Raw genomic sequence first — 24,535 nt, forward strand, 5'->3', positions numbered from 1 at the left:
GCTAGTGCCATTGTGTGCAGCACAAAGGGCCCCTGGTGCTGCAGAATGGACTGTGACATCATTTTTTACACAATGGTTTCTCGATTCCTCATTAACAGATTTACTCTATACGACAACATAGGAAATTTAAGGTGCGACAAGTGTGAAATTAAGCACTCACCATGTTAGAAGGAGAGACAAGGCCTTCTCAGTTATGGCAGCAAACATTTCTGGAACTTGCTACCAAAGAAAGCAATCTCCTCTTTTGCAGAGATCGTAAGATATAGGGGCATCCCCAATAAACAGCTCATGTAATGACCTTGTGATAAGTCTACAGGTTGCAGAGTGAGTGCAGTCTTGTGTAACACGCATAAAAACAAACATAACTATCAACCAAGAAGCAACCTTTACTTATGAACTTATTAATTGAAAACCTGTGGAGGCGAAATCACTTCAATTGGACTATTGAAAAAGCACAGCTGGAAAATATATATATTATCTTTCAAGTTCACTGCTTCAGACAGAAGCAAATTTAGGCATTGCTACTTTAGAACACTCGAACACAAAATAGTATCAAACCAAAACTCTGGCAGAAAAAGGGCACATTTGTTCATTTTGGAGTCAAAAGCTTTACCCTACCATGCAGGGCATTCTCTAACTGTTAATCACCCTTTCTAGGACTGCCAGTCAAGGGATGCAGAGGCATTTTGAAACCAAGAGACCCACAAAGAGTGCTGTGCCATCACAGGTTAAGTCCCTCAATACGCTTACTTCAGATACTGCATGCTCTCCAGATTTAATGCGTGCATGCAATTGCTGTTCTTTGCCTTTCCCTACACTTACCACATATACTGCATGCTCTCCAGGTGTAATGCTTGCACGATCCGTGCAAAGGCTGATCTGTGCCTGCCCCTGTGCCTGTCCCTACACTTACCACAGATACTGCATACTCTCTGCATTTAATGCTTGCATGGTCAGTGCAATTGCTGTTCTGTGCCTGTCCCTATTCTTACCACAGATACTGCATGCTCTCCAGGTTTAATGCTTGCATGATCAGTGCAAAGGCTGATCTGTGCCTGCCCCTGTGCCTGTCCCTACACTTACCACAGATACTGCATACTCTCTGCATTTAATGCTTGCATGGTCAGTGCAATTGCTGTGCTGTGCCTTTCGCTACACTTACCACAGATACTGCATGCTCTCCAGATTGAATGCTTGCGTGGTCAGTGCAATTGCTGTTCTGTGTCTGTCCCTATACTTACCACAGATACTGCATGCTCTCCAGGTTTATAATGCTTGTGTGGTCAGAGCAATTGCTGTTCTGTGCCTGTCCCTATACTTACCACAGATACTGCATGCTCTCTGGATTGAATGCTTGCGTGGTCAGTGCAATTGATGTTCTGTGCCTGTCCCTACACTTACCACAGATGCTGCATGCTCTCTGGATTTATTGCTTGCATGGTCAGTGTAATTGCTGTTCTGTGGCTGTCCCTACATTTACCACAGATACTGCATGCTCTCCAGGTTTAATGCTTGCATGGTCAGTGCAATTGCTGTTCTGTGCCTGTCCCTACACTTACCACAGATACTGCATGTTCTCCAGGTTTAATGCTTGTGTGGTCAGAGCAATTGCTGTTCTGTGCCTGTCCCTATACTTACCACAGATACTGCATGCTCTCCAGGTTTAATGCTTGCATGATCAGTGCAAATGCTGTTCTGTGCCTGCCCCTGTGCCTGTCCCTACACTTACCACAGATACTGCATGCTCTCCAGATTGAATGCTTGCGTGATCAGTGCAATTGCTGTTCTGTGCCTGTCCCTACACTTACCACAGATACTGCATGCTCTCCAGGTTTAATGCTTGCATGATCAGTGCAATTGCTGTTCTGTGCCTGTCCCTACACTTACCACAGATAGTGCATGCTCTCCGGATATAATGCTTGCATGATCAGTGCAATTGCTGTTCTGTGCCTGTCCTTACACTTACTACAGATACTGCATGCTCTCCGGATTTAATGCGTGCGTGGTCAGTGCAATTGCTGTTCTGCGCCTGCCCCTACCCTTCCCACAGATAGAATGACTGTAACCGACTATCAACATCAGGCTTTTATTTTAAGGACAACCACATTGTGTCCTGCTTTCAGAAAAGTGGTATTCCTTTTAGAGCCAGACCTAGAAACAGAGTTTACCCATTAGTTCTAACCTGTAAATCGCAGTATTAACACATGACAAAATGATGTATTGGAGACATGTTAAACACAATGTGATCTACATTTAAAAAAACGAACCTATCGTCTGCTCAAATCCATCCACAACGGCTTCAATCTTCTGGGAAAATTCAGTTCTTGTGGGAAACAAATAGACTTGTGCCAAACTGAAAATATAAAACAAAACATATAGGCTTCAATGTTTTATCTCCAAGGTTAATAAAATATATGAACTGTAGTGGCAGTCAAGTCACCTATACATTCCTGGAACTCACCTTCCTGGTGTGAGGTCATCATCGTCATCTGAGTCATTGGAGATTTCTCCATCTGGAGACAAACCAAAAGCATAATTTGGAAGTCAGAATAATATAGCAAAATAAAACTTACCTAACAAGCAACAGGGCAAAATTATACAATACAGTAAGTTATGTTAAATGTGAAAGTTTCATTTGCATTTTATGCTTTTGAAATGCTTCTTGCTTACTGGACAGAACTACAAGTAAGACTATTTCGAGAATACCACAATATTCTATGTGGCAATGAAAGGTCAAGACATCCATTCAAAGGAGAAACATTCTGGGCACAGGTATATCTCCAATAAGGTTGCACGTGGCCAGGCCTCATTACATTTTAGAGTATGGCAGCCACCCGGCAACCCTACTCTAAAAAGTAATGATCAAAACATTGATCAATACATGTAAATAAGAGTAGAGAACACCATAATCCATTGTAATCATGTAGCCAATATGTTGTTGTATTCATGTGGTGTGTGCAACCCACAACCCACAGGGGCAAAAGGGGGAGAGTAAACTTAATTCTGGTAAAATAACTGCTCATGTGCATGGAGAGAATGCACCCTCTTGACTGAATGCGTGCAGTGATGGACACGTCAACCCAAGTAGATGCCGGTTATCCTTTGCCTTTCACTACATGTGTGTAGTGAATCACTGATCTACTCTGTTGTCCTTGATCCAGAATCGTGGATAAAGCTGTGAACATTGTTTGCAGTCTTACCCAAGATTAATAGGCGCAAATCAAACCTGAAAATGTACACACCAAAAACAGACCTGGCATCCAGCGACTTGTTATTTACTAATTTTGCACACCTCCTATGAATAGACGGAATCTTATGTTCACTTAATGACAGTGGGCTTCGTAGGTAAATCCGCCAGGATACCGGCAAACAGAATTACTGATCCCGCCACTTGGTCCGGCGGAATTAGTGCCGGATTACAAGTGGCTGTAATGGTGGTAAATGCTCATTCCATAAAGTCCTATTGGAATCCATGCAGGGATTTGCTGGTAATACGGGCTATTTTTGCCGGTAAGGCACACAACTTACCGCCAGCTGTTAGCTGGAGGTAAATCAAGTGTTCCACCGGCAAACTTGTAGTTGGCTGGTGCAGTAATGTGCCGGTATATGTTAATACCGGCACATAATTACTGCATCAGCAAATGTATATTGAGCCTTAATATGTTTGAATAAATACTGTTAAGCTTTTGGTACTTTACCAGAATTGTTGGCATTTTCTTGACCGTTGTGTTGAAAGGTTACTTGCTTCTTCATATTTCCTGATGCCACTTCATGTTGCCTTTGGCTTGTGTTGTGGTTTGTATCTTCTTTTTTGAACGTTTTATTCAAAAGCACTTCCGTAGTCTCTGTAAAATAATCTAACTCTGGCATGTTGGGGAAATCCACCTGATCTTTCCTCTGGTTCCTTTGTGGCTTATCAGTCCCTTTAGCGGCCATCTTCAATGTCACAGTGACATTAAACACTGGCGCAATGATGCGCTCTTCTTCCCTTTGCCTTTTGATGTCGTCCAGTACCTAGTATGTTGGATGAGAAATCACTATTGTGATTAGTTGGAAAAGCAAATTCATTTGGATCGTACTGGTCAGAAACCAATGAAGTGTAAATGATCTTATTTTATACTCTGTGCTTTATCAGTGACACCCGTTCAACAGGAAGTAGATCAGGAAAAATACCATCTGTAATAAAGTGTCCCCGTAACAATGGCACCATCAAGCTTGTCTGCAAGGGGTGGACTCGCCTGGGAGCAATATTGATTTCTTACCTTGTAGCATTAGGGAACCCATGCCAATGCAGATAAAAGCCAGTTCACAGGAGAGGAAGGGGAGGAGAGAACTGAAAGTGAGCCTGGCGGAGTCAGCACACAAGTGCCGCAGAGACCCTCATTGTGGCAGATGAGGGTTTTTCCGAGACAGAAAAGTCAAGATGTTGGAAACTGAGTAGCTGAGGGGAAGGAGAAGTGTGCAGCCTATTGGGAGATGTCCAACACTGAGCCATTGAATCGTAGCAAGGCTGTGGAATGCTATTCTGGAGAAAAGCTTGTGAGCGTGTTGGAGGGTTGAAGCTACAGGGAGGGAAATATGTCAAGCCATGGCACTGGAAGTTGGAGAACCAGAGCTAGAGGGGAGACCCCAACCCAAGTAAGTCATTCCATTTAGTCTGTGAACCATACAAGAGTGAGATGGGCCTCAGAGTCAGAGGTGGGCAAAGTAAAGTCAAGAGAATTACAAATGAGAGAGAAAAGGGGAGTGTTGACAAATGGTGACGTGGAGCTGGAGGGAAGGCATGCAACCAGATCTTCCAAGAGAGACGTCAGGCCTACAGGAAGCCCCTTGAACTAATTATGGTCGGAAGAAGAGAACGTAGATGATGGTAGACCGAGACAGTTATACGGAAGAGGTCCTGATAGGAAGAATATATTGATCTAATCTAGGTAGCACAGTAACAGTGCATTCTGGGAGACAAAGTCCACTCCCTCAACCACAGAGGAATAGAAAAGAAACATTAATCTGCTATAAACTGGAGTCATGACAGAAATTTTGAAAAGGAATATTAAATGACTACTCTCTTGTGGAGTGGGTAGACTATTGGGGGGAGAGAAACTAAGATGGGCCTCATTACAAATTAGGCGGTCCGGAAATAACGGTGGCGGTAAACCCGCCGCCACCGCTGCTTCCGGACCGCCTGATCCCGACTCCTGCAGGCGGGAGGTGATGTTCCCGCCAGGTTTGACCTGGCGGGTTTAACACCGACCCCGCCTGCAGGCAGACGAGGAAACACCGGCAGCATTACGAGATGCTGCCGGTGTTTATTCCCATTGAGTCCCATGGGACTCAATGAGAATGGGGGTTTTACCGCCTCGGTTACCGCCGGACTCGTAATGAGGCCCATTGTATTCTGGGAATGGGAGGCAAATGCCTAAGCATCAGAGAAAGGAGTGCTATAGAATTGTACTCCGGAGGAGTATAGAGTCTGGCTGAAGAGAGAACAAGATTAGGGCACTACTTTCTGGGAGACGGATACAAGCTTGCACAGTTAGCATCAAGAAAGCAGGAGACCGGACTTTGAAACCCTGTGCTCCGATTGAGTTAAAGAGTGCAGGAGATGAGAGTAGATCACTTTAGAGAACTGCTGCATTGTTCTGTTATGGTAACTGATATCTATACTTTGCCCTTTTACCACTGTAGCAGTCTTATGGTGCCTAAGCTTAGTTAGCCAAGTTACTAACCTGTAACTATTGTTCTCCAGCATGGGTCTGACATGGATTCACATGCTCATGAATATTCACTGTTGTCAAGCTGCTAATCCTCAGTAAAAGAAAAAACGTGCACTTTAAAACTGTATTTCTCCTCTAAACCAATCACTGTCCTCTGGGTCCTACTGCCACCATCCAATGACAATCCGCTCCCTAAATCCTGCTTCTGCCAGCCATCTTCAGATTTGGTAAACATGTAAAGTGGCAGTATGACCAAGAAGAGCCGTAGAGGGGCCAAAGGGAGGGTTCGCATGTGAATCCATGCCAGACCCATGTTGGAGAACGATATTTACAGTAATTAACTTAAACTTTCTCCAGCATAGGGTCTGGCATTGATTCACATGCTCATGAATAACGAATACACAGCAGTACACATCACACAATGACAGGAGGTGGCAAGGCTCAACAGAAGCAATTAACACTTACCCCTGGAACAGACTCACCTCAAGTGAGCAGGTTACATAGCACTGCCTGGCCGACCCAGACTCCTGCCTGGAATCTCTGTCGACGCAGTAGAACTTCGTGAGGGTACGCGTGGACCTCCACATTGCAGCTCTGTAGATATCGAGCAGGGGCACACCAGAAAGGAACGCTGCCATTGCAGCAATCGCTCTGGTGGAGTCGGCTCTGGTGGAGTGGGCTCTCAGATGGCCCGGCAGAGATCTGTTAGCAAGCCAATGTTAGTGCATGATACAGCCGGAGAGCCATCTTGAGATGGAAGCCTTGGAGCCCCTTCCCATGGTTCACAGGTCCAAAGTTCACAAACAATTGAGAAGTCTTTGTGCATACCACATAGAACTTCAAGGGATGAGCCACGACCAGCGAATGCAAGGTCTTCTGCGCTGGTGATGAAGTGTTCAGGAAGAAAACAGGCAACACCAAAGGCTTGTTGAGGTGGAATTCCGACGGGACCTTTGGCATGAAAGTGGGGTGCGTGCGCAGCACCACCCTCGATTCGTGGAAAGTCAGATATGGCTGCTTGCAGGACAGGGCCTGGCTCACACCCACTTGTCTGGCCGAGGTGATAGGCACAAGGAACACCATCTTCCACAAGAGAAACTTGAGTGGGCCCTGATGCATAGGCTCGAAGGGTGCCCCCATGAGTCTTGTCAGGACAACATTGAGTTCTCATGCTGGGGCAGGATGAGTCTGGGGGACCAAAACGAGGATCTTCCCAGGGAACTGGCATAGCGTGAGATGGCGCGAGGTGCACCTTGATGGATGCGTGAGCCAGACCAGCTTTTGCCAAGCGAAGCAAGTATGCCTTCAGGTTCAGAGATCCTGGGTCGTGATGAAGAATTGTGGCTCTCTCTGGTGAGCAGATCCGGAAGTACCGGCTTGACTGGAGGCGTCACCGACAGGCTGAGTAGGTCCGGATACCACATCTGCCTCAGCCACACCGGGGCAATGAGTATCATCTTGCACCAACACTGTCTGAGTGTGTTGATCACACGTAGCAGGAGAGTAAATGGAGGAAAAGCATACAAAATAGCTCAGAGAGCAACTCGAGGACTCCCAACACTGAGGCATGCAGTAAAAATCTGAAGCTGGCTGCAAGAGGCTTAGATTCACATGCTTTGCCTATAGTCTGACATCTGGTGGAAGTCGCAGAGTATTGCATTTTGTTTTTGAAGTTCAAAAAGGGACGTTGACTGGGCCTGATTTTAACACTATCCCTAATGTGATGTGCACTGTACCCATGAGTCTTCATGCATAGAGGTCCCTCTAATTGTTTGTTCCTGCCATGAGGGAGCCCGCAGAGAATACGTAAGTCCAGAAAATAAAGGAAAGGTGTAAGACGTCTATGTAGTGTGAAGGCATCATGAAGCAAGACACAGACAATAGATTCAAGTTCAAACTCAAATGGTTAATTAAATCAAATGTCAGGATGGTTGAAGGCCTAACTTGCCCTATGCTAAGGTGGGATTTCCCTCCCTGAACAAAACTAAGGACAGTCTGAGTCAAAGAGTTCAACTGAAAAGTCTGTCTCCAAAACCTATCCTTGCCCTCATAACTAAACCCAAACAATGTGTAGGGATGTCAATAATAAAAGAAATGTTGAGCAACGCAAAGTTCTGAGCTTCTTCCAGCTCTTAGCTTCCTATTCAGCTCCCTTTCTTCAAGTTCAAGACAGTTCCACAAACGTCTGAAAATTACCTTTCTCATATTCAAGGCAATATAGTTCCACACAATTCTCGGGGTTCCCTTCTACAAGTTCAATGCAACACAGTTAAAAAAAAATGGGGCCACAACGCTTCGTCCTCAAGACAGTTTTTGCAGTTCATCCAGTCTCAGGTTTCCCTTCCCCAAGACGTCAGCTTGTAATGGTTTCAATCTTTCAAAGTTCAACACAAATCTAGGTCAACTTGACCCTCCTTCATTATCAGTTTATTCACAGTGATCCCTCCTGGTTTATTTCAAAATGTCTTTGGCTTTTCCAATTCAGGGCTCCCTGGTCGAGGTGCAGTTGTCAGACCACACGGTCCCCCCATCACAGGTTGAGCAACCAGGAACCTTAGCCTATTCCGCCTACACAGGCTCTTCTGTACTTGCCCGTGTGCAGAGCCACGTTCAATTAGCTTTTTCTTGATGGCCTCTTGGCTTGTTGTGCAGGTTCAGACTCTTCTGGCTTCTCCTGGTTAGTCTCTTGACCTGCCCATTATGCGTTACACGTCTTATGCCAGCCTTTGGCCTTGTCACATTGTAGCCATTCATAAAGTTCAAGTTAAGGTGGGTATATGTATTCCTCACCTTTCTGTCACACTCTTTCACACTTGCACTCTTTTTCGTATACTTAATTTAGCTTAATTTCAAGTTTTCATTCCATTCGGCATTCCACTTGTGCAATTTAGCTTTACCTCAAGTTTTCATTCCGTTTGTGATTCAATATTATATTTAATTATTTTTGCAGTAACGCGCACAGAGGCAGGGTCAGATGGTAATATGTGCATTTTAACTTTGTTTCAGGCTTTCATTTAGTTCGGGATACAATATAAGTCACACAGCACTTCAGTTCTTATGCGTAGCCACCTAGAGCACCCCGGCTCCAAGTGCCCTTCTTTTGCACTCACCGGTCCACAGCGTTCGGCTACTCTGCTTCCAGTCGGCTTCACAGGCTGGCTGGCCAGTCCCTGCGAGCCCTGCTCGCACTCCGGGTACTTCCTGACACACACCGGTGGCTCCGCTTCTGCTCGACTAACGCAGACAGCGTCCTCTCCTCCTCTCTTGCTTGCAGCCCCAGCTGGTATCCCTCATCCACAGCAGACTCGCTCTGGCTCCACAGGATCTCTGGGACATCGGCGGGCATCCTGACTTTTCCTCCGGACCTACAACGGCAGCCTCCTCAGGAGAAGGGTCCCCTGCTGGTCTCCTTGCTGTTCCTTTGGGCTCCCTTTATACACCTGCAACCACTTCATAGGTTGCCGGTGTGGACTCTCAATTGGGTCTGCCTGACTATAGTTAAAGGGACATGCCCGACCTTTAAAGCACTCTGCAGGCATCTTCCTCATCCTAGAGTGGTAAAATGAGGTTTTAGTGTTCATTACTCCTAGTCGCTTCGTCCTAGTCTCAGTACTGTCCGAGGAAAAATGTGGGGAAATGAGGGGCGCCGTTTTACAATAGCCTATAAAGGCCAGTGGAGAGTTTGGTTGGTCATCAATAGGAAATGGGGATACCGTGGCTCGCCTTTGAGAACTTTGGTGATAAACATGGGTGTGTGCATAAAACCACTGTCTTTATGAAGGTATCGACCCAAAAGATCGTATCTAGAGTGCCGTAGATACGGTTTTGCCACATTCAGCATAGGTATAAAATACTGAATCCGAAAATACTGTAGTAGGCGAGTGGGTATTGCGGGGGTGTCCCTCAGACTCCTACTTTGATATTTCTGGGTTCGGGAGCTTCAGGGGTGTCCCCCGCATACAAGAAACAATGCAGGGGACAAAAAATAAATAAAAGAAAAGCTCGAATTGCAAAATGTGGCAGAATGGGCCTCAGTATTATGCAATTCAAGATTTTGATCTACGTTCTTTTAACGTACATCCCTTTATGAATAGTGACACTCTTGACCCCCTTCTTTGTTACCATTTTTCTGGTGCTTCTAGAGTAATAATATCTCTGGACCTTTTCCTGGTCAGTGGGACAGGGATAGCAGTACCCCATAACTGCCTCTGGGATAGAGGGTTTTTCCTGAAAGGGAAATGTAGAATACTGCATCTCGCATGATGACATTTAATTCTCAATCCCCCGGGACCCTTCAACCCAGGTGATCCTCCTTCACTTCTCCACCCCTAGGGTCAGGATCCAAGAGCAATGGCCTTCCCCTGGCCACCTGAGAAGGGGATCCAAGAGGAGGAGATGTGAGGATGCCCTCAGGTTACTCACAGTACCTTGAACTCCAAGAGGGGAGGAAAGGTGGGCGCAAGTGAATCTAAGCAGATGTAAGCATCAGAAATACAATTACAGTAAGTAATGTATGCCTTCTGAGGATTGTGGATCTGCTTAGAATCACATGCTGTGCATAGGCTAGCGAGCAGCAACAGGAGATGGTGGTGGAATGTTATAAGGTATAGCGGCAAAAAGATATCTTAATACCGCCTGACCCACCGGTGAATGACTATTAAAATGTGTATCTAAGCAGTCATGCAGAGTAAAGGTGTGAATAGAACTTCAGGTAGCTGCTTTGCAAGTGGCATCTTGAGGTACATTTGCAATGAAATCTAATGTCGCCCCTGTGCCTCAAATAGTGCATGCTGTGGGTGTGAAGGGTAAAGTTCTCTTTGAAAGAAAATAACACATTTGCATGCATCTCACAATCCATTTTGAAATAGCAGACTTTGAGACAGGATACCCTTCTCTTCCAGTGGCTATGGAAACAAAGAACTGGTCTGTTTTCCGTAGTGGCTTAGTGTTATTTAGCTAAAACATTACAGTTATTCGGACATCTAATCTATGGAGGCTTCTCTCAGCTGAATGTGTAGGGTTTTGGAAGAACGCCAGAAGTTCTATGGATTGACTAACATGGAACTTTGGTGAGAAACATGGGTGAGTGCGTAAAACCACTTTGTCTTTATGAAAGTATTGACCCAAAAGATCATATCTAGAGGGTCGTTCAGCATAGGGATAAAATACTGAACCCGAAAATACTGAGGTAGGTGAGTGGGTATTGCGGTTCACTTACCCTTCTGATAGAAGTAACAGCCACCAGAAAAGCAGTCTTATAGGTGAGACACAAGACTTGCTTTATGCATAGGCTCGAAAGGAGGGCCCATAAGTTTAGTAAGGACAACATTCAAGTCCCATCCGGGAGTTGTATTAGAAATTGGGGGCCAACGACCCCCTGCATGAGGGCTTTAAATACAGGAACATTCCACCAAGAAACTTTACTCTGAGAGGTGGTGTAGGCAAAAAGGGTAGCAAGATGAACCTTCAGTGAATTAAAGACCAACCCTGAGTCCAAAAGGTAAGTTAAATAAAGCACTACATGAGATGGAGTGCAATCAATTGGATCGATGCCACGAGAAGTACACCAAATGACAAAGCGTTTCCAATTATCGAAATAACAGTGTCTGGTATTAGGTTTAAACTCTATGACCTCAGGAACCGGGCTGGCAAGTTTAGTGTTTGTGGACATGGATGTAGTGATGCCCCCTGCTGTTGTGAGAGCATGTTGTAGGAGCACGGTAGTTTGAACAGAGGACAAAGTGACATTTCCATGAGGTGTGATAGCCATGGCTAATGAGCCCAAATTGGTGCTATTAGGATTAGAGTAAGTTTTTCCTAGCATGGCATATCACAACCCTTATTTTCTTGCATTCTGAACCAAGTGCTGGATGCCCTCCTCAAGCACACAAGGGACTACATATCTCTGCCACGGACTCGCCAGGAGATTTTTGATACAAAAGTTGTCTTCCATGCACTGGCAGCCATGCCAAATTGTATAGGTGCCCTTGACTGCACCCACATGGAGTTGGTGATCCTGCATGCCATTGAGGTGGTGTACCGCAAGCGCAAGCAATACCACTCCATCAATGTGCAGATGGTATGTGACGCCAGCAAGATCATCACACATAGTTGTGCCCGATATCCCGGATCAACTCACGACTCTGTGGTCCTGTGGAACTCCATGCTACCACGCTGCATGGAGCGACATGCTGGACGATGTGCCTGGCTGCTTGGTAAATTGCATGACAGGCACATGGCACTGAAATGGTGGGAGAGAAGCACACACCACCATGGTGTCAATGTTGATGTGACAGCACAATGTGCACATCACAAAACCCTGTGCCCCAAAGCATCCCAAACAGAACATGACACCCAAATCCCATAGGAATGAAGTAAGGTCGACACCTATCACAACATTTCAAACAGTAAACCACCCCACATCCCACAACACGTGCACCACTCATCAGCGGACCTCACCCTCCGTAACACCATCCAGCAACATGCAGTGAATATGCACTATGTTGCTGTCTCCAGCAAATCACCACACAGGACAAGCATCCATGGGAGTACATTGAACAAAAACACCAAGGGAATCCACTGTCTGTCACAGGGCTGCCACAACCACAGGAATGCTGGATGTCACCATGGGAAAAATCAGCGCTGAATGCCTAACATTGCAGAGCCTACTGCCAACGCTCCCAGTCAGTAAATCATACAGAACAGATCACAAATTAGACACGAACACAGCTGTATGCGTACACAATGCACGAGCAACAAGAGGGCAGTGCACATAGTGTATCATCTTGAAGATGCAACCCACACCATTATTCCATGGCACAGGACACATTGAGGGCCTAAAAATGGTGTGCATACAACCAGGGACATGTGCATGTGACCAACGATAATCTGCAGGCATGTGTGACTAGTACAGCTGTCCATCATGAATCGACTGATATATACCTTTTTTGCCTCCCATACAGGTGACAGTGGCTATCCCTTGAAGCCGTGGCTCCTCACCCCTGTCCGAAACCCACAGAGCAGGCACGAGGAGGACTACAATCGTTCCCACACCCGTACCCGTGTGGTCATTGAGCAGACCTTTGGCCTGTTGAAGGCACGGTTTTGCTGCCTTAGCCGGTCGGGTGGGGCACTCCTCTACAGGCATGAGAAGGTGGCCAAGATCATCATGGCATGTGTCATGCTGCACAACAGTTGTATCCGACGGAACGTGCCCCTGCCCCCCCGTCCCCTGACATTGAACTGCAACCACCTGGTGATGATGAAGGGGATGAAGAAGATGTGGGTGCACATCATCGGGTGCCGATGCACAGGGACGGACGTGCTGTGCGTCAGTCAGTGATTGCACAATATTTCAGACACACATGGCTGCAGAGGGTGACATGATAGTTGGACAGAGGGCACTGGGTGTGGGAGTACATGTACACTATGCACTGTATATGAATAAATGACACATGCGCAATGAAGAATGTCCACTCAAGTTATTTTTTTCACACAACGGGTGTATTGAAATGTACAATGAAGATGAAAGTGCACTAACACTCCACCACCCTCACCCTCTACCCCTCCCCCCACATCTCCCCCCACACACCCTACAAGCCCACTGCCCCCATAACTCCCCCACACACCGTCACCCCCACTCCCTCCCCCACAACTCCCCCACACAACCTCACCCCCCTCCGCCTCCCCCGACAACTCCCCCACACATGTCCAAACAAGTGTCTATTGCCTTCATCAGGCTGGCCAGTCTACTTCCTGCCACCCCCTGCACCTGGTGGTGGCATGTCTGGGCAGTGCAGGGTGCGCGCTGACCTGCGTAGTGGGCTAGTCTGTGTGGAGCTCGAGGATGATGGGGTGGCCGCCTGCTCCATTTGGGGGGCCGGACGCTCAGCCTCCATTGCTTCGGCAATGCGGCTGAGGACCTGCCGCAGGGTTGATACCTCCTCGTACATTCTACTTGTGCTATCTGCAATGATCTTGCCCAGAGAGGCAGTGTTTTTGCACCACTCCTGCCTTGCTTGGGAATTGTCGGTTAGGAATTGTTGCACCAGGGCAGTTAGCTCCTCCTGCCGCTGCACCCCCGCCAGTACACCTGTGGAGGTGGAGGGTGCTTGGGTGTCATGCACAATTTCTATTGGGTCCCCTATGGGACTCATGGACCCTTGGTTGTACCCCCCGCCCCAGACTGCTGCGGGGTGGTGCCGTGGTCGGAGTCTACCGATGTGAGCTGGGGGGATGGTGCCTGACTTGGTGTGCGAAGAAGGTCGGAGGAGTCGTCCTCCAGGGGCACCCACACCTGTTCTTGCGCCTCGTCCTCAGCCAGGGGTGCTGTAGCTGCTGCCTCCCGGACAGAACTGTTCTCTGCTGAGAGTGCAGATTCATCTGTGTCCTGTGCCAGTGTGACTGGAGTTGTGGGTTCTGTGTCGACGGCCCTTGGCGGCACCATTGCTGTGGCATCCGGCGGTGGTTTCCTCTGCGGTGCATGGCGAGGCTTGTGTTGGCCTTTGGAGGTGGAAGGCCTGTTGCCCTCATCCCGGGCCCTCTTCCGGGGTATGGTCGGCTGTGGGGGTGAGTCCCGGGCCTCGCTGTCATGATCTGAGCATGTGGGGGTCAAAGAGAGAGATGGCATGAGTGATGGTTTGAGAAGCATCATGCATACATTTGTATAATTGCTCATCTACACAATAGAGGGTAATAGGCAGTGGAGGTTGGATGATCATGTTGCTTGCTATACGGGTGGGTAATGCAGGCATCCATCGGGGTCAGTATGTAACATGCATATTTGTTGTGGCCTGCATGCATTGTGACTTATGCCATTAACATCTTAGTGTGGTTTGTGTAAGGTATGGCATTGCCTTGCTGCAGGCATCTGCATGTGTCTGTGCTGCGTACGACAACTAGGCTGGGAATGTGTGTGTATTGGGCCATGGCTTGCCTCTTTAGACAGACATATTGGTTGACTATCATTAGACTCTGCATTACAGTGTTTTCTTAGGACACTCACCACCTTCCGCCGATGAGGTGGCGCCACACTCCATGTCTCCCACGCCTTCAATGGCCTCCATGCCGATCAGGCTGGCACATATGTTCTCCCATAGGGACAGCTTTATGGGAGAGCTTGCTCCTCCGCAAGTTGCCATGGCCTGGCTCCTGTTTGCTGAGAGGATGTTAGGGGGCTCGCAGGTGCAAGTCATCCCACCTCTTTCTGCAGTCCTTAGTTGTGCGGGGGGTGTTGCCAACCGCGCTGACTTTTTGTGCCACTAGTGTCCAGATCTCCTTCTTTCTGATGACAGCCTCCCTCTTGAGGCTCTGGGCAAACACGACATCAGCATTCTCAGCCAGGGTCTCCGCCAGCATGGTGAGCTTGTCTTCATTAAAGCGCTCCTTGCGCTGACGGGAGGCGCCCTTTTTCACTGCCTTGGGCATTGTATTGTTGTTGTGAATTGAATTTGACACACAGCAATATACTACAGGTCCTGGCTGCTGAGGCTAGCAATGGATTATGTTTTTAAAGATGGCTGCCGTCCTGTTTCCCGTTCCTGTGCGATGACGCTATTTCCAGTTCCGCTTATTTACGGTGACTGTTATTAGCGGTCACCGCTGATAGCAGTCACCGCTTATAGCAGTCACCGCTAATGCCGGTAGTGCAATCTGCGCTTTACATGATGCCGCTTAGTGCCATTTTCGGGACTTTAGCGGCATGCCGGTAATGTCGTTACTGGCATGGCGCAAAGCTTGTGCCTGCAAAGTCGTAATAGCCCTCGATTAGCGGGCTCTTACCTATAAGGACACAGTATTTGCTCCATGCCGGTAAGGACAGTTACTTACCTCCAAACTCGTAATGACCCCCATTGTGTTAAATGTCTGTGTAAGCTGTGAGGGCTCAGAAATGCGAGGCAGAGAACTTGGTAAACGTTTTCACAAGTAGCCATTTTATTAAAATATAAAGGGGAGATAAATGCCTCGCTTTCCCTAACCTAACACGGATTTTCCTACCTGCAAAATTAAGACTAAAGGAAAACAATATCATAAAAATATATCTGTCCTTCACAATTGTACATACAATAAAATCATACAGGAATATAGATGACTGATCAAGTTCAACAAAATAACAATTTTATTCAAATGAAACTAAAAAGATCCCTGCAACCAGGATTGGATCCCGTTCCCCATGCTCATTGCAGGATTTGTAAATAAAAGTTCAAGTTGCAAAAAGTAGAAGTTCTTTTTAATGGTCAAATTCCATTTCAGTAATAACCCCAAAGTTACTTTCAACATCCAAGTTCTGCTTCACTGGGCGCTTGAATTATCTCAGGGTTAAACAAAGCTCATCACTTGGCAAAAGTAGATTTCCACAAGCGTCAGCTTATCAAATCAAAAAGTCCTTGTTTCATATTTCCAATGAACATTCAAATAGGGCATCTCTTTGTTGGAAAAGACAACTGTTTCACAACAAAACACAACAATGTTTTCATCAGGATGTTTTTTTACCACAGTTAATCCAACAACGTTAGTGGCTTGCAACTTTCCTTCTACCATTTTCCTCCTTTTATCACAATGTAGTACTTCAATGTTTGCTTCCTGGTTCAGTAACCTGCAGGACTATCACTATTAGGCCCTCTCCTGGTATACTCGCCTGCCAGGATAATACAAGTACTACGTGATGAGGTTAACTTCAAGCATGAGTAAAGTGTTCAGCTTTCAAGACATTTGAGATTCATAACTCTTTCTATAAAGCTCCAACACCCATTGATGTTGTTTCATTCCACCTATTCATTTGCCATATGTCCAACTTTTTTCCCTTTTTCCTGTGATAGTTTAGCAAAGGTGTATTGGTATTGAACTTCAGTATTGCCCCCTCTTGACTGACAATGTTGGGTGTAGCAAGCTTTCAATATTACTCCCTCTGGGCTTTGCCAATGACAGTTCAATGTTGCTTTCTCTTGGATTTGGTCAGATGGGTTGCAGTTAGGTGTCAATATTGCCCTTCCTTTTAGTTTACTTTTACTGGCCGATTCATGGAATCAATGAGCGCCGAAAATTCCGGCGCAGAGGTGCCAAAACGTGCGATTCGCAGTAAAAGTGCAAAATCCACAGTGCAACTGCGAAAAGCGCAGGGAAACCAGCGCACATCGATTCATGGAAGTCCGTGCGTGAGAAAAAAGTTGGATGTGCGTTGAAAAAGTGTGCGGCGCACACCGGCGCACAGGTCATCCAACGGCGTGTGCCACGGCCACTGCGAAATCGCACATAGCGCGGCGCACATCACAAAAGTAGGTGGAACACGGGGCGTAACACTCGGAATGGGGAACAACGCGTGAAAATATTGGCGTCACGGGGGAAGTACAGGAGGCAAGTGCGCGGAACGCCCACACGCTCGCCTACAACTCGTATTCATGGAATAGGGCAAACTAGCGCAGGGTCAAAGACGCGCACAGGGCCAAACAAGTACGCCACACGAAAGCAGGCGGTAGCGTCCCTGCGCCTGAAATAAATGTGCGCCAAAATGTGCGCTTACAAAAAGCACTTTATACAGCTATGATGAATGGCCGATACAGTGGCCCTCTAGGACAAATGAGGTGCAAAAGGGTACCGACAAACACGGACACCCGCCCTGTGAAAAATAGCGTGTTCGTGTATTACGGGGTTCGCGGGAAGTCCCACACGCGATTGGCCTGGGCACGTGTATTCCGGGGTGTGCGTGAAGTTTCCCACGCAAATTAGCAGGGTACGTGTATTTCGGTGTGCGCGTGAAGTTCCACACGCAATTTCAGCAGAGTACGTGTACTCCGGGTGCGCAGCAAATTCCACACGCGAATCCAGCAGCCTACGTGTATTTCGGGGGTGCCGGGGAGTCCCACACGTGAATTGGCCGTGTGGGTCCTCCCAGCTGTTCCCTCTACACCCTCCACGGCACCTGCAGGCGGCCCACACCACAGGGGACTACCCTGCACCCCTGCACATGTCCCGCAGGCAGCCCATCCACCATGGCCATGCCCCCCAGCCAACCCACATGTCACCTTGCACTACTGCCCACCAACGCATGTCTCCCAGCACCCCCACCACCCAGCGTCCAGGGGCACCCTCCACCAGGCCCCCACTCCTGTCTCCCTGCACCCCCACCCCACAGCAGTCAGGGGCACCTGCCAGCAGGCCCCCACTCCTGTCTCCCTGCACCCCCACCCCCACCCCCCAGCAGTGCTGGGCACCCTCCACCAGACCCCTACCCCCCAGCACTGTGGGGCACCTGCCAGCAGGCCCCACTCATGTCCAACTCATGTCCCCCTGCACCCCCACCCCCCAGCAGTCAGGGGCACCTGCCAGCAAGCCCCCACTCCTGTCTCCCTGCACCCCCACCCCCACCCCCCAGCAGTCAGGGGCACCTGCCAGCAGGCCCCCACTCCTGTCTCCCTGCACCCCCACCCCCCAGCAGTGCAGGGCACCCTCCACCAGGCCCCCACTCCTGTCTCCCAGCACCCCCACCCCCCAGCAGTGCAGGGCACCCTCCACCAGGCCCCCACTCATGTCCAACTCATGTCCCCCTGCACCCCCACCCCCCAGCAGTCAGGGGCACCTGCCAGCAGGCCCCCACTCCTGTCTCCCTGCACCCCCACCCCCCAGCAGTCAGGGGCACCTGCCAGCAGGCCCCCACTCCTGTCTCCCAGCACCCCCACCCCCCAGCCGTGCGATTTGCCTGGGTAGTTGTATTCCAGGGGTGCGCGGGTAGTCTCACACACGATACCATCAGGGTACGTGTATTATGGGTCCGCGTGAACTTCCACACGCGATACCAGCAGGCTATGTGTATTACGGGGTTCGCGGGAAGTTCCACACGCGATTGCCCTGGGTACGTGTATTTCGGGGTGCGCGTGAAATTTCACATGCGAATTTGCAGGGTACGTGTATTTCGGAGTGCGCGTGAAGTTCCACACGTGACTGGGCTTGTGAGAGTGGGGTACGTGTATTCCTGGGGTGGGCGGGAAGATTTACATGGTCGCCTACAACGGGCCAAAAAATAAATGGTCCAATCCTGAAACACGTACGCCAGCATGAAGCGGGCGCACGTCCCGCGCAGCATAAAAGAGTATGCAAACAACAAACAAGCTCAGACGCCAGGATGAATATACCGTTCCTAGCAGCAGTGGCCCTGGGTTACCAAAGGAGGAGGAGGAGGATAGTGAGGGCCCGAATTTTCACTCCCGGAACCAGCCTTTTTGGGATGCCTGATGACCAGGTGTATGGAAGGTAGGTACAGGTTTCCACCACACAATACTCGACCTGGTCAGTGAGTGGGAGGATGACCTCACATCATCCACCCTGTGCTCCCAAGCACTCAGCCCCCTGGAGAAGGTCCTCAATGTACTGCACTTCTTGGCTACCGGATCATTTCAGCGCACAAGTGCCATAGTGGGGGGGTGTCACAGGCCACGCAGTCACAGTGCCTACACCAGGTGTTGGCCATCATCACTTCACGCCCATCTGTCTGCAGGCACATATACCTGCCCAGAACACCTGCAGAAAGGCAGGCTGTCAGCCAGGATTTCTACAAGGTGGCACAATTCCCCAAAGTGCTAGGTGCCATTGATTGCACCCATGTGGCTCTACGTCCCCCCAGGGCATCTGAGCACATCTATAGAAACCGCAAGCACTGGCATTCCATCAACGTCCAGGTAGTATGTGATGCCAAGGGAATCATCACATCAGTATATGCCAACTATCCAGGGTCCACTCACGACAGCTTCATTTACAGGATGTCAACCCTAAACCGGGACAAGGAAGCTGGGCGGCATGGCGATGCATGGCTGCTTGGTGAGTAGAAATGCCACAGCACACGCATGCATGACAGATACAGAGTAATGCCAATACACCACTAATGATCCCCATCACCACCTCCCCAGGGGACAGTGCCTACCCTCTGAGCACACACATGATGACGCCAATTCGGAACCCCATCACGCCTCCCAAGTTAAGATACAACCTAGCCCATATTGCAACACAGGGCATAGTGGAGCGCACATTCGGAGTGCTCAAGTCACGCTTTCGCTCCCTTGACCGTTCTGGTGGGCAGCTGTTATACGCTCCCACAGAAGTGTGCAGGATCATAGTGGCAGCATGCGTCCTGCACAATGTTGCAACATGCCGGGGCCTGGCTGTGGACATGGTAGTGCCCCCACATCCCCAACCACATACACGCCCACTGCGCATGGGAGGGGGAAGGGCACGGGGTGAGGCAGCCCGTACGCAGCTGGGGGCTAATTACTTCACATAGAAAGCACACCCCTGTGGAGTGCACACAGCCCTGGCACATACCATCTGACAATCAATGATGACTCAATCTGACAATTCTGATGAATCAAGGGACAGTCAACTGTCAGAACCATAGCAGCCTGAGATTGTTCACCTGGAAGTGTCACAATGTGTGCATCCCTACCTACACAAACACCACCAATGCAGTGTCATCAAAAGACACATTTCCATGCAGCAAAAATGAATACCCACTTGCAAAATACAACATGAGAACAGTGCCATGTCACCCAACCCCTCCCCGGCACGGCCACACAACACACCATGGCATGTCATGCAATGTGAGAGCAAACAAATGAATCCCCACAACATGACCCAAGTGTCACCAACTACAGTGTCCCTAATGGAAACTGGCCACACATGAAATGCTCACAGTAATGCAGGGCCAACAACACACATTAGCAAATACTTACCAATAATACCAATCACCTACACAACCTCCAACCTACCGTAAACATGACAGTACAGACTTAAAAAAATTTGTAGCCTCACTACCTGATAATGCCAGCACTTCGAACACTTCCAACTATACAGTGTTAGCGCCACGCAAGAGTGTAGGTGCACTGCTTAAAACATGGACTCCAGTTCCAAAGTAGACCGCCTTGTGAAGACATGAGAAATGGACCTGCAAATTAGGAGGATGAGAAGGATGCAGAGGCACATATCAATACACCATGCAGTGTACAATACAACAACAATATGCACTAGGAATGTATACACAGTATTGACTACAGACTGCCCACACATCAAATGGGAGTCCCACGTCACTGTGTAAGTCAATGTCACTTGGGCACACCCTTTGCAAGCCCATGGAAACGGGAAGCAGGAGGGGTGTGTGTCACGCAAACCCAAGCATCTGACCCAAATTCAGGACAAGCCTGCATGTGGCCAGCCACAATCCAGCGTATGCCCACGGGAGCCACACAAGGCAACACACTGTCCAAAAAATCAAAAATTAAAAAAAAGAAAAAAAGAAAAATCAAAAATGGCCATTAATGGGCCTGGGAGGGGTGGGGGAGGCCACCCAGGAGGTCCGAGGACAGGGTGCGCACCAAAACCCACCTGTGTGGATCTTGCGAAAAAAAACACCTCCATGGGCTCATGGCCTGCACGGCTACCCTATTGTGGGAGAATCGCTGCTGTCGCTCTCCCCACCCTCTGCAGCTTCATCAGGAGGTGGTGGCACTATGGGAGGCAGCCCACGCAAAGCCCTAGTCTGGTCCTCCATGGCAGCAAGCATGCGGGTGTGGAAGGTAAAGTTCTGGAGGATAATTGTGCGTAGGACCCCATGCAACAACTCACGGGATGCCCGGACCTCCGCCCTAGTTGCCTGCATCTCAGCTGAGAGCGTACGTGTGAGACACTCCAGCTGCTGTTCTGTCCTCATGTTAGCTGAAGCCTCAAGCTCAACCAGAGTTGCCCTGAGCTGACGGAGTTCCACCCTCAGGGCTTCCCTGTGGCCCTGGCACTCAATGGAAAATGGCTTCCCGCAGAGTCTCCAGTGCTGCCTGCCTGTCCCTGTTGGACGCCAACATGTCCTCCCTGTGTGACTGGCTAATGGACTCTGTTGCCTGCTGTAGTTGTTCAATTAGCCTTTCTTGGGGGACAATGGAAGTGGCCACCCTTTCCATGGCCTGAGCCATCATCTCAGTTGATGCTGCCTTTTGGTTTGCCATACCGTATATGGATTGCTCACATGCGGTATTGCCAGGTGGCATACGGCCACCGCGTCGGCGGGCACCACACCTGTCTGGGGCAAGGCGAACTGCGCCTTGCTGTGCCGGCACTGCCTGAGGCTGCAGGACTGCATTCCCCCTCTGATCTGCTGGCCCATGAACAGGATCAGATGTAGCGGAGTGTGACCCTGCATCCGTAACCACCAAAGGCGGACCTACCAACACTGACATCCCCATTGAGGGTTCTACCCCTGGTGCAGGTGGGTTGGACAGTGCAGAATCCCTCCCAGAAACACTTACCTGCGACGCCACATAGGTCTCATCATCCGAATCGATACCTGAATACAGCTCGGGGGAGGTGCACCCAGAGACACCCCTTGAGATGACGGCCTGCAGCAAATGTGGGTTCTCACCCACCACCACACCACGTCCCTCACTGGTCCCCGGTCGAGCCTGAGACCCCTCCTGGGTCTGCACCATCTCCACAACCCCAGCAGTATCAAGTGCGTCATCCCCTGCAAAGACATGAAAGAAAAGAAATGGGAACAGGCATTAGCAACATGGAACACAATTCTGGCTGAGAAGCAACAGAAACAGTACTTCATTGACACATGTACCACATGACTACAACCCTCCCATGCATGCACTGTCACTGCGTATGAAGGGGAGGCAAATGGCACACATTGATGACACCAAGATGGAAGACCAACAAATCTGCTGCATGCTGCCTAGCAGTGCCATCACACATTGGGCTGTGATTGGCATGTCCAATACACATACATGACACATGCCATCACACAGATGGCATGTACCCTAGCCATGTCACACATGTGACAATAGGATTGAGAAATGCCTAGTGAAAGTGGTGGAATGCAGACAATCAGCCTGAATGAACACAGAATAACATGCAACTATGTTGTGGCAAGATGACAATTCAAGGGCAACTGGCGTGAGGTTGGGCTGAATGTCTACTGTTGCCAGAAGGGATACTGCAACACCCAAATCCTGGTGCGCAGAATGTATTGGATGAAGCACATGGGTGACCCAAACCACTCAGGCACACACCCCCTCACCTGGCACTCAATCAGAAGCACTCACACACACGCCATGCGCATGGATGACACACATGCGTGTGCACTCACCGGACAATGCCTCGTAATCTGGCAGGTCTCCCACACCTTGGATCTGTTCCTCCGTGACGTAGGTCCCAGCAACATACTCATGTGGAGTGAGTTCTATGTCCTCTGCCGGAGACCCACCTCCAGTCACTAGAGTTGCGGCATGACTTGAGGCCAGCTTTTTCTTTGCCCTGTGCTTAAGGTCATTCCAGCGCTTGTAGCAATCATTAGCTGTGGGCCTCACGAATCCAAGGGCACTTATGAGTTCCGCAATGGTCTGCCAGTGTGCCTGACGTTGTGCAGGTGTGGTCTTGCATCCTGCAGTAATCACCATTTCGCTGTCATGTGCGGACACATACTCCACAAGTGCATCAAGTTCGACCCGATTGAAGCTGGGCTTCCTTGGTGGGCCGGACTGTGTAGCCGTGTCTGGGGCATCAGCCTGTACTGGACGAGCACATTTCCTCTTCCGCTTGGAAGGTGGTGGTGATACTGAGTGTCCTATGCCGCTCTGGACACTAGGGGCAGGAGCCCCGGTGGACTGTGGACTAGGAGTGTGGGAATGAACACTCACCATGGGACTTGGTGCAGGCATTAGCTTAAGTGTGATGTAGTCAGGGGGAACGTCAGCAGGATGGACTAGGACCGACACTGTCCTGGCTGGGACACTCAGAGCTGGGGTGGATGGAGCCTCAGCTGCCCCTGCAGCCTCCCCACCCTGCCTACTCGGGGCAGCAGATGACATAGCTGCCCGTGATCCATGTAGGCTGGTGACACCAACGTGCACCGCCACACGTGGCCTAGACCTGCTGACCTGGAAGTCAGCCATGGAGTCACCCATTGCCAGGTCTGGTGCCACAATGGGCTGGTCCAACAAGGGCTGAGCAGGGATGGTGTCAGCCACGTTACCCTCAACCAGGGGGGGGGGCATGGGTGTCCCTGACTGGTCACCCACACATGGGAGGCTAGGGGCACCCTGCAAGTCCTGGCCACGTCCCCTACCGTATCCACCACGGCCACCTCTTGTGGCTCGCCCACCTTTGCCACCCTTACCACGTGCTCGCCTCCCAACCATGGCACTGATGTAGTTGTGCGTATGGGAGTTGCAGTAAATTATTGTCCTGGGCAATTGGGGGTCAAAGGGGTAGGGTACTAGATGGAATTCGTACCCTAGTGCTCTAGCAAGGTTGTATGTGACCCCTGGGGGAAGATGACGGGTCACGCAACGCACAGGCACCCCAAAAAAGGGAGATAATGTGCACGCAACCCCTCCTAGACCACGTGCGTGGAAAAAAAAACCTGCACTACGCTGTGGCACCCAGAAACACAAAAATGAACGTATGCATGTCACACGCAGCCTAGACTGACCTCTGAAGGGGTAGGCAACACACGGGGCAAGCACAGATGTCAAATACGTGCGCGACTCACCGTCTGCCAGGAAAAAGCGCGTAAAAAATCCGCGCATGTGCGCGTTGGCAACACCCCTGCCAAAAGAAGAATTGTACGCTGTCTGAGGAGACAGGACAACAGGAGAAGTGAACGCTGTTTGAGGAAACAGGCCCAGGAAAAAGACAAGAAGAGAAAAAGCTGTCAGAGGTAACAGGGAGTACGAACTTGGAACGGCGTGAAGTAAATCGCGTTTGAACCGACAAGAAGTACAGATTTCACCCACTCGCTCGCTCTCCACGAAAAGCACGTACAAGGAAATGGCGTTCTACACGTA

General features: G+C 49.4%; 1 protein-coding gene across 1 annotated transcript in view; it reads right to left on the reverse strand.

Annotated features, from left to right (window-relative positions):
- The window catches only part of DNAH14 (dynein axonemal heavy chain 14), a 2,000,441-nt gene that overhangs the window by 1,634,432 nt on the left and 341,474 nt on the right, over positions 1-24,535 (reverse strand). The window contains exons 13-15 of the mRNA XM_069608705.1: positions 3,699-4,014; positions 2,462-2,513; positions 2,268-2,353 (exon numbers count right to left, since the gene is read on the reverse strand). Of these exons, the coding sequence (XP_069464806.1) occupies positions 2,268-2,353; positions 2,462-2,513; positions 3,699-4,014 (454 nt within the window). The remainder of the gene's footprint in view (positions 1-2,267; positions 2,354-2,461; positions 2,514-3,698; positions 4,015-24,535) is intronic.

The sequence above is a fragment of the Ambystoma mexicanum genome, chromosome 4q, assembly GCF_040938575.1.
Source record: "Ambystoma mexicanum isolate Mex_15411 chromosome 4q, UKY_AmexF1_1, whole genome shotgun sequence".
In the NCBI taxonomy this organism is placed as follows: Eukaryota; Metazoa; Chordata; class Amphibia; order Caudata; family Ambystomatidae; genus Ambystoma; species Ambystoma mexicanum.